Source organism: Dreissena polymorpha, chromosome 13 (genome assembly GCF_020536995.1).
Source record: "Dreissena polymorpha isolate Duluth1 chromosome 13, UMN_Dpol_1.0, whole genome shotgun sequence".
Lineage (NCBI taxonomy): Eukaryota > Metazoa > Mollusca > Bivalvia > Myida > Dreissenidae > Dreissena > Dreissena polymorpha.
Window position 1 is genome coordinate 23,184,909 of NC_068367.1, and position 11,805 is coordinate 23,196,713.

At 35.5% G+C, this 11,805-nt stretch overlaps 1 protein-coding gene across 3 annotated transcripts in view; it reads left to right on the plus strand.

Annotated features, from left to right (window-relative positions):
- LOC127855114 (nostrin-like) overlaps window positions 1-9,491 on the plus strand; it is a 66,028-nt gene extending 56,537 nt beyond the window's left edge. For 2 of the 3 annotated variants that reach the window (XM_052390489.1, XM_052390487.1), the window contains exon 16: window positions 1,891-9,491. In XM_052390489.1, coding sequence (XP_052246449.1) covers window positions 1,891-1,994 — 104 coding nt within the window. In that variant the 3' untranslated portion in view covers window positions 1,995-9,491. The remainder of the gene's footprint in view (window positions 1-1,890) is intronic. The other variant, XR_008037354.1, reaches the window with a different exon arrangement.
- Window positions 9,492-11,805: the final 2,314 nt, after the last annotated feature.

An 11,805-nucleotide genomic window follows, 5' to 3' on the forward strand; every position in this document is an offset into this window, starting at 1 on the left:
AGAGAAGCTTGGACCTATTATTATATTTACCTTGACATTAACTACATGTTTCACAATGCTGTAGGTGACATCATCAACATCACAGAGAAGCTTGGACCTATTATTATATTTACCTGGACATTAACTACATGTTTCACAATGCTGTAGGTGACATCATCAACATCACAGAGAAGCTTGGACCTATTATTATATTTACCTTGACATTAACTACATGTTTCACAATGGTTTAGATGACATCATCAACATCACTGAGAAGCTTGGAACTATTATTATATTTACCTTGACATTAACTACATGTTTCACAATGCTGTAGGTGACATCATCAACATCACAGAGAAGCTTGGAACTATTATTATATTTACCTTGACATTAACTACATGTTTCACAATGCTGTAGGTGACATCATCAACATCACAGAGAAGCTTGGACCTATTATTATATTTACCTTGACATTAACTACATGTTTCACAATGCTGTAGGTGACATCATCAACATCACAGAGAAGCTTGGACCTATTATTATATTTACCTTGACATTAACTACATGTTTCACAATGCTGTAGGTGACATCATCAACATCACAGAGAAGCTTGACACTATTATTATATTTACCTGGACATTAACTACATGTTTCACAATGCTGTAGGTGACATCATCAACATCACAGAGAAGCTTGGACCTATTATTATATTTACCTTGACATTAACTACATGTTTCACAATGCTGTATGTGACATCATGCACATCACAGAGAAGCTTGGACCTATTATTATATTTACCTTGACATTAACTACATGTTTCACAATGCTGTAGGTGACATCATCAACATCACAGAGAAGCTTGGACCTATTATTATATTTACCTTGACATTAACTACATGTTTCACAATGCTGTAGGTGACATCATCAACATCACAGAGAAGCTTGGAACTATTATTATATTTACCTTGACATTAACTCCATGTTTCACAATGCTGTAGGTGACATCATCAACATCACAGAGAAGCTTGGAACTATTATTATATTTACCTGGACATTAACTACATGTTTCACAATGCTGTAGGTGACATCATCAACATCACAGAGAAGCTTGGACCTATTATTATATTTACCTTGACATTAACTACATGTTTCACAATGCTGTAGGTGACATCATCAACATCACAGAGAAGCTTGGAACTATTATTATATTTTCCTGGACATTAACTACATGTTTCACAATGCTGTAGGTGACATCATCAACATCACAGAGAAGCTTGGAACTATTATTATATTTACCTGGACATTAACTACATGTTTCACAATGCTGTAGGTGATATCATCAACATCACTGAGAAGCTTGGACCTATTATTATATTTACCTGGACATTAACTACATGTTTCACAATGCTGTAGGTGACATCATCAACATCACAGAGAAGCTTGGACCTATTATTATATTTACCTGGACATTAACTACATGTTTCACAATGCTGTAGGTGACATCATCAACATCACAGAGAAGCTTGGAACTATTATTATATTTACCTTGACATTAACTACATGTTTCACAATGGTTTAGATGACATCATCAACATCACAGAGAAGCTTGGACCTATTATTATATTTACCTTGACATTAACTACATGTTTCACAATGGTTTAGATGACATCATCAACATCACTGAGAAGCTTGGACCTATTATTATATTTACCTGGACATTAACTACATGTTTCACAATGCTGTAGGTGACATCATCAACATCACAGAGAAGCTTGGACCTATTATTATATTTACCTGGACATTAACTACATGTTTCACAATGCTGTAGGTGACATCATCAACATCACAGAGAAGCTTGGACCTATTATTATATTTACCTGGACATTAACTACATGTTTCACAATGCTGTAGGTGACATCATCAACATCACTGAGAAGCTTGGCAATGGCTGGTGGCAGGGTGAGTGTAACGGCAGGTCAGGTGTCTTCCCGGAGAGTTACGTGCAGGAGCTGTGAGCGAGGGTGACGGCAAAAAGGGCACAGAGGTCGCGAGTATAACTTCCACTTTTGTGTTCGAACATTGGACTAGAACGGATAACGTCCCGTGGATTATCCAGCTGAACATTGTGATATTAGATATTTGTTAATGTCTACTGTGCAATTGCTGGTGAAACCATTCCTTGACCCAAAATAAAGTTGGGTAACAATGAAACTTATGTTATTAATAAATTGTGGTAATTTTTTATGAATTTAATAGGAAAAGTTAGCGACTACCAAGCTAGTTTCAACAAATAATTAAAACAGTGAAAAATCCTACAAACAAACAAACAGACAATAGTTTTATTATGCTCCCCCAATTTTTTTGGGGGGTAGCATATAGTTGCCGCTTCGTCTGTCCGTGTGTGTGTCCGTCCGTCCGTGCACAATTCTTGTCCGGGCTATTTCTCAGCAACTAATGACCAGAATTCAATGAAACTTTATGGGAAGCTTCAGTACCAAGAGGAGATGTGCATATTATCAGTGGGCTCTGGTCAGATGATAATTTACAGAGTTATGGCCCTTTGAAATTTTCCATTAACTGTACATATAGTGCAATTCTTGTCCCCCCAACTACTAGACGTTTCCTTTTATCTGAATATATAGTGCAATATTGTGACAAAAAAACACTTTGGGGAGCATCACCCGTCTCCGACGGTTTCTTGTTATAGTTGTAGTTAGATTAAAGCAGTCTTTAAAGGGAAGAGTTTTCTTGATTTAAGTGTTAAGTCTTAGAAAAAGTTATTGAAAACATGCCCAGGGAGCTCTATTTAAAGGATTTTAATAGATTATTTGGTTCATACAACCCTTTATGTAAATATTGAATTCAGGTTACCTGAAGTGGAACTTTTAGATCAAATGTTATATCTGAAAGGATTGGTATAAGCAAATACACAATTATAAAACCGCAAGGTAACCATAAATTCTAGCTTGTAAAAGAGAGAAAGAATATGATAAATGAAACTACCACATACATTTAATAAATGATATGAATTAAGAAATCCATTTTATTTTAAATCAATACAAACCTAAAATATTGTAAAGTTATTTTCTTGTGAACTCCTGTTGACAGTTCATGTTCTAAGTCTTAATAATTAATTGTTTCCTCAGTTATATCAAATAAAATGGGATCAAAAGATATAAGTAAAGCACTTAAATATCAATCTTTTGCAGTACTTGTTCAAATACAGAACATAATAGGAAAAGGGAGATATTAAATAGTTCAAGGAAAATACATGGTGTTGTCTTAGAACACATAAAAGCATTGCTAAAAACTAATAGAACAAGAGCTTATGGGAAATATTTTCTTGTTTATAAGGATGTGGCCGCATTGTATCCAGTCCTTGTTTATCATGTATAGCACTCCTAGAGTTGTGTCACTGATATTGTAGTTTAGAATTCAATGATCAGAGTGTTTCATGTGCTTGTGTTCTTTTGATAAACTTGTTTTTTTTTTGTTTTCAAATTGGTCTAACTGCCTCAGTGTAAACTTACTGCTAAACGTTGCTTATGTTGTTTACCATTTTTACCATTAAAACAATAACTTTCATTTCAATCCTATGTGTTACCATATGTATAATCTCTGTGGTTAGTATGCACCTGTCTATGTTACGGGAAGCGGACAACGACAACGAGCAAGGCCTGGTATAAGGGAGATAACCCTGGGTTATGGTTAGGTTAGGGTTAAGGTTAAGGCTAACCTCACCCAAACCCGACCCCTTACCCTAAACCTCTTACCTCCCCATGCGCTTTACAATACCAGGCCTCGCTCGTTGTCGTTGTCTGCTCCCCCTATGGTACACCCTGCTGAGTGGTAGCTGGGGGCACAAGCAGAACTTTGGACTTACAGTGAGTCGACAGGGGTGTCAATTTTCGTATTATTCTGGATTTCAGCTGACAAGGGTAGATTTTGAGATCAATGAAAATCCGGTTTTTTTTGTTGTTTTTTTAGGGGGGGGGGAAATTTGTTTAAAAGGGCTATCAATTGAGAACAAAATTAATTGTTAAAGCTTCATTGTCTTTGCGCTTGATACTGATTTTGCCCGGTATTTTATTTATTTCTTTCTGGCTAGCCAATGGAACAGACATGAACGATAACTGACGGAAAATCGTCACTTCTTTCCGAAACTCTTAAAAGTAAAACGTTTCACATGTCCACCATCATGAAATAGTCTAAGTGATTGATAAGAAAAGTAAAGCAGTTCAAAAGCATATTTTAAAGCAATATGTTAACCAAATTATGTATTGATTACATATTTGCTAGGTAAATGGTTTTCATTTTTTGGCATTCAAATGGTAAGCACATTTTATATCATGTGCAAAATACACAGGTTTTGTGGATTGTTGTTTTTGGATACAGCATTTTTGGCCGATTTAATTTATTTTTTTGATTCGTTATAAACAAACCTATAATGATGAATACACATGCGGTGATGCAGAAGGTCTGATTAATTATATTTTAGATAGTGTTCACCAGAAATTGCAACTAGAAAAACTACAAAATAGCACAATTAGAGAGGGCTCGAGGGAGGCATTGCCCTTTATCTCCGTTGGGGACCTGCAATCCCAGAGGCCCGGCTTAATTTTCCAGATTTTCAATGGGGACAATTGTCACCCCTGGTCGATATGGGGAATGTTTGAAGGGGGAAACACTCTGGTTGGATTTTTACATCAGAAATATTGTCTGCTGCGCACTTTGAAACACACTCCTTTTGATATAGATGTAAATGCTAAATGCTCAAGGGTTTAGAATAGACCTTTAGGGTTGGGTAATAGACCACCGCTCCCTACAAGCCCCGCCCCCACTTGCTGACTGGACTCAGGGGTTCAGAATAGACCTTTAGGGTTGGGTAATAGACCACCACTCCCTACAAGCCCCGCCCCCACTTGCTGACTGGACTCCGGGGTTCAGAATAAACCTTTAGGGTTGGGTAATAGACCACCACTCCCTGGAACTCAGGGGTTCAGAATAGACCTTAAGGGTCGGGTAATAGACCATCAATCCTTACAAGCCTCACCCCCACATCAAAATGGAATAAAATTCCTTATTCCCCCCCCCCCAAAAAAAAATAATGTTTTAATCAATGTATAAAGGGATAAGAATTAAAGATATCAAAAGAACTGGATAGTTGTGTTACATGGTCTGTGTGGGGAGATATCAGTATCATTTTTAGCTCGGCTGTTTTCGGAGTAAACTCGAGGCATTGTCATAGCCAGCTCGCCGTCCGCCGTAGGCGTCGTGCTAAAACCTTAACATTGGCACTAAAATCAAAGTGCTTCCACCTACAACTTTTAAACTTCATATGTAGATGCACCTTGATGAGTTCTACACGCCACACCCATTTATGGGTCACTAGGTCAAAGGTCAAGGTCACTGTGACCTCTAAGAAAAAAAGAATTCTGACAAGCTTTCGCAGCCGATCGTGGCACCCGTCATACGGTGCTCTTGTATTTATAATGTCATGCATTTAGTAGAGTAGAAATTTATGTACCTGGTTATTGTTCATGTTTTTTATATCATGTGCAATATATATACCTCTATGAAATTACCATTTGTTCTGTAGATGCAGTTTTTTTTTGGTGAACATTGTGTTTATTAAGGTTAACGTTTTCATTCTGCTTCCATTGTATAAACAGATCTGCAGCATGTTATTACAGGTTGTGCATTTTACATTGTGACAACAAATTAATTTTTCTATGAAATTTGAAGATACATTGTAAAAAGTTTCACATAAAGGTCAGGTTATTTTTACTAAAATAAAAATAAATGAGGCTTATCAAGGACAACACTTTCCACTTTTTATGGTATTTTTTGTATTAAAGAAGTCTCTGAGCAAAAATTCAGTTTTGGCAGAAAGTTTTGTCCCTGATTAGCCTATACATTCCTCACTTTACACAGATGCATTAAACCCCATTTTCACAGAACGAGTCTAAATTATTTTGCCCAATAGCACAATTTGTATGCATTATTGCCTTTGTATTGATGATCAGGTCTGAATGGCTGTTTCCACTTCATCCGATAGTTGATGTTTAGAGATGATAAAGGGAAGTTTAAATAGACCAAGGGCTTTACCTGAGCACGCTTATTAACAAATATAATCATGTTAAATTTTCAGGACTTATGCATTTTAAACATATTTATGTTGTGTTTCTCACGTACTGTAGATATTATTGTTAATGGGATATTTTATATGATTGTTATATATATAATTTACAATGGTTTAGGCTTGTGTTACTGCTTTGTACAACACACTTACTGAATTTTGGCATTCATTGTTTTTTTTACTGCCCATGTTGAGGTAAAGTCTTATGTCTGAGTTAATATCATATGAGACAAGGGGCCAAGTTGTTATAACATTGTGTATTACTCTATTATAACTAACAGGAAGTTAGATATTAGCCCCTTTTCCAATATTTATATGGTTATTGATACAATTTTGTTTAAATAATCCCCTTTTAATTTGTTAAAATATCCCACAAACATTGGTCCCTTCAAAAGCGTTGATGTATGCATTGTAGTCATGCACAACATTATCTGATTACATGGTTAACTGTAGGGACCTGTCTCGTCAAAGATCTTGCAGCACAATTTAAGTTACAACTTTCTAGTTCAAAACAAAGACCATAATGATCAATTTGTTCATACACACAAAACAAACATGGATTTAATTTGAATTCCTGAAATGCTTTCAGACAGAAGTTGTCTCTAGTGTCGTGGAATCCATCAATATAGTCAATGCATATCAATTGCACTTCTTAAATTTGTATGCCCCCGGATCGCGGGCATATTGTTTTTGGCCTCTGTCATTCTGTCCGAAAACTTAAACCTTGGTTAAAGTTTTGCGATAACTTTTGCAATATTGAAGAGAGCAACTTGATATTTGCATGCATGTGTATCTCATCATGAAGCTGCACATATTGAGTGGTGAAAGGTAAAGGTCATCCTTCAAGGTCAAAAGTAAAAAAAATACAATCCAAGGGAAGTAATAAGCTTTAAAAGGGAGATAATTTCTAAACCTGCCAAATGATATATTGAAATTTTATTTCAAAGTGGCGCAATAGGGGGCATTGTGTTTCTGACAAACACATCTCTTGTATATTATAAATTAAATATGTCATACAAAATTAATATGACTGGTCCGATTTCTTTTTGTATGTCATGGGCAGTATATTGTAGGGGTTGCTCTCCTTCTACTACAAATTAATGTCAACCAATTTCTGCTGAAAAGGGATACTTGAAGTTGTTAACAGTAGATTTTGTTTTATATGTATCATTGTATATAGATTCTGTCAGATTTTTCTTTACTTTGGTAGATTTGATCTGATTAGGGTAGAGTTGTCTAGGTTAGCTTGTAGAATGGTTGACAACTCAAAATTTGCATAATAAGCACAAATCCTGGTCCAGATAAATGTAAACAAATGAACTGAATAGAGTAACTTTACCCTTTCCCACTTGGAAGCAAAGTGAAAATGGCTATGTGCAAACAGCATAAAACCAGAACAGGCTGCGAGTAACTCACAGTCTGTTCAGGTTTTATGATGTTTGCTGCTCATGAGTATCTAAGGTTTTGAGATGAAAAAATTAATTGATTAAATGTAGCTTTCTAAGGGACTAAAAATGTGTGAAAATACATGTCTAAGTGGTAAAGGATTAACAGGTGGAACATTGACTGCTGAACTCTGTGGTTTGTATCTGTATAGTATATATTTGCATAGGCTTCAAGGCTTTAACTGGGCACTATTTCTTCATCTCATGTTCCATACAGTAATAAAAACATTATTTTACATGACGATCAAATGTGTTTTTTATTTCAAAATTAATTACTAGTGTTAGGTCCATACACAAATTATTTTACTATGAATGACAACTTGTACAAGAATATTTAAAATGTTACAGTTTTTTAATATTATTGATAAATATTGTAGCAATAAATATGCTATATATAATGCTTTTTAAAAGTTTGCAGCTCTTCATATTCATAAATTAGTAGTATATTATATTTATGCCCCCCTTCGAAGAAGAGGGGGTATATTGTTTTGCACATGTCTGTCGGTCGGTCCGTCTGTCGGTCCATTCACCAGATGGTTTCCGGATGATTACTCAAGAACGCTTAGGCCTAGGATCATGAAACTTCATAGGTACAATGATCATGACTGGCAGATGACCACTATTGATTTTCAGGTCACTAGGTCAAAGGTCAAGGTCACAGTGACTCGAAATATTAAAATGGTATCCGGATTATAACTCATTAATGCTTAGGCCTAAAATCATGAAACTTCATAGGTACATTGATCATGACTGGCAGATGACCCCTATTGATTTTCAGGTCACTAGGTCAAAGGTCAAGGTCACTGACTCAAAATAGTTAAATGGTTTCTGGATGATAACTCAAGAATGCTTACGCGTAAGATCATGAAACTTCATAGGTACATTGATCATGACTGGCAAATGACCCCTATTTATTTTCAGGTCACTAGGTCAATGGTCAAGGTCACCGTTACTCAAAACAGTAAAATGGTTTCCAGATGATAACTCAAGAATGCTTATGCCTAGGATCATGAAACTCATTGGTACATTGATCATGACTGGCAGATTACCCCTATTGATTTTCAGGTCACTAGGTCAAAGGTCAAGGTCACACTGACAAAAAACGTATTCACTCAATGGCTGCCACTACAACTGACAGCCCATATGGGGGCATGCATGTTTTACAAACAGCACTTGTTTGTTTTATAAATAGTGCAAATCAAATTTAAAAAATCTTAAACTTATTTCTATAAGTAAATATATAAAGACTTTATAAACTTATAAACTTCTTACAGTATTACTCAGGATTTGCTCAGCTTTGTTAAATGATGGATTAAGTATTTATTCTTGTATTGTATTGCTGATATAAATAACCAAACCGTTCAGACTGTCCCAAAATCAACCACAAAAAGACATTCTTAAGAGTAAATTTAGTGTTCTTTTTCAGTACGAGTTTTTGGAAGTTGAACTATGCATCATGATTAGGATTACGTTAGAACATTTGTCTTCATAAATCACATTATACTAGAAAGATGGACATGCTTACATGCTGCAAGGTTGCTAGTAAGGTTGATATTATATAATTATTTAATCTCATAAAGCCTTTCAATGCTGCCTATAATTCTACTTCATAATTATATTGTAATTTTATATTTGTATATTTCATTTTTACCATGTGAATAAGGACATGATTTATTCTTCTTTGTTGTATATTATAATTATTCTGTCACTTAATATATTTTCATGCTGAACCATTTAAGAACACTCAATTATTTGATGTCATTTGTGCCTGTGATTATAATGTATAAACATGTGGAAATAATAAAATATTTCTATAATAATGGTACAAAATTTATTGAAAAATGAATCTATTGTATGTTGATATGTTCATGATCTGTGTAACTATTATTTTATTATATTATTGAAAAAATGTGTGTTTTGTTTATTGGTATGAAGTTTTGTTCTTTTTAATATTTATAAATACCATGCATGGTCAGTGCAAAGCGGTTGGGGCATTATAGGAATGGAGTTTTTCTTTCTTTTTGCCCTTCACACTTTCATGTTTGCTCTATATCTCTTGACAGATCTTCATGAAACTTGCCACACATGTTAAAGGCCTTCAGACGCTATGCACTAGGCATAAGTCAGTCATCTGGCTCAAGATAATGGCCATATTCCTATGTCAGTTTGCAGTTGTCATGTTTGTGTCCACTCCTTACGGATATCTCCAATAGCCTTTTAAGGATTGTCTCCAAAATTGATCACCATTTTAAGGTTACTGTGACATGTGCAAAAAGCATGAGTCGGTCATGCAGGTACATGTCAAAGGTCATACTTAGGTCAAATGTTGGATTTTTATGCTCCGCATATATTTATATGGGGAGCATATAGTTGCCAGTTTGTAGTTCCTTACATCCTTCCTTCCGTCACGCTTTTGTTACAGTTCCTCATAGTGCCTTCTATATTTTACCGATCACTTACATATTTGGCATGAAGGTACCTTGCATTGACCTCTACCTTTTGATGAGGTTTGACGTCACTGGGGTCAAGTCCACCAAGGCTAATAATAGATTTTCCGTCACACTTTTGTTACAGTTTCTCATAGCACCTTCAATATTTTACCGGTCTTTTACATATTTGGCATGTAGGTACCTTGCATGGACCTCTACCTTTTTAATAAGGTTTGATGTCACTGGGGTCGAGGTCATTGAGGCTAAAAATAGATTTTCTGTCACACTTTTGTTACAGTTTCTCATATCGCCTTCAATATTTTACCGATCTCTTATATATTTGGCATGTAGGTACCTTGCATGGACCTCTACCTTTTGATGAGGTTTGAGGTCACTGGGGTCAAGGTCAAGGTAACTGAGGCTTATAATAGATTTTGTCAAGGTCACACTTTGGTTACAGTTTCTCATAGCGCCTTCAATATTTGACCTATCTCTTATATATTTGGCATGTAGGTACCTTGCATGGAACTCTATCTTTTGATGAGGTCAAGGTCACTGAGGCTAATAATAGATTTTTTCAAGGTCACATTTTTTCCACACAACCCATGTTTCGACAAAGCATCATTTGGAGCATCCATCAGTTTTACTGATATCCTTGTCTTTTTTTGTCCCCTACCAGCTTCAGAGGGGACTTATGGTTTGCGCTCTGTGTGTCTGTCTGTCTGTCTGTCTGTGAGTCTGTCTGTCTGTCACACTTTTCTGGATCCTGTGATAACTTTAAAAGTTCTAAATATTTTTTAATTAAACTTGAAACATGGATAGATGGCAATATGGACATTATCAACGTCATTTCCTTTTGTTCCTACGTCAAAAATTCTGGTTGCTATGGCAACAAATAGACTAGAAATACTGCTGAAAATGGTGGTTTTCTGGATCCTGCGATAACTTTAAAAGGTTTTAATATTTTTTCATGAAACTTGCAATAAGGATAGATGGCAATATGGACATTATGCACGTCATTTCATTTTGTTCCAATGTCAAAAATTGTGGTTGCTATGGCAACCATTTTTTTTTTAATCTGAAAATGGTGGAATTTCTGGAGCCGGTAGGGGACCATATTGCTTGACAAAGCCTTGTTGTGTCTGCTATACTGACGACATCTTTCATATCAATTTAAGGGTTTTCATGAAGTTTAGCAACAATTTTAAGTTCTTTTAGATGATTTGCAGAGGGCATGAGTTAATCACACTGGTTCAAGGTCAAAGCCACCTTAAAAGGGCAAAGTTGGCCTTTATTGTTTTTTTTTTGCTTCTATATCTCCTATATCAGTATAACCATTGATGGATTTTCACAGAAAAAGTTAAAGACATTCAGAAGATATCCAGAATTCAATAGTCAATCACGCAGGCTTAAAATGAATGTCGACACAACAACAAAAAATGCAACAAGAAAAAATATTACAGCGGGGGGGGGGGCTATGTGAAATGGAAATAATGTGCTGTTGATACAATAATGAAGTTCATATTAATTGTCTGCACTACATGGTACTGCGGCTTCATAAAAATGAAATCTCATCAAAACAAACTTCATGTACATGATGCTGGCTTTTGTTTTGTGCATAATGGTGTACCATGAATCACAAAGATCTATCACTCTTTATTGATAAGTGGTTCGTCGGTACACACGTGAATACCGTTCTCATTGTCATAAGCCCATCAAATTCCTTCAACTGTGAGTCCATTTATTAAAAAGTTTTGTAAGTCCATATGATTAATGAATCCATGAGTCCATAGCATGAAAGAGTCCATACGAT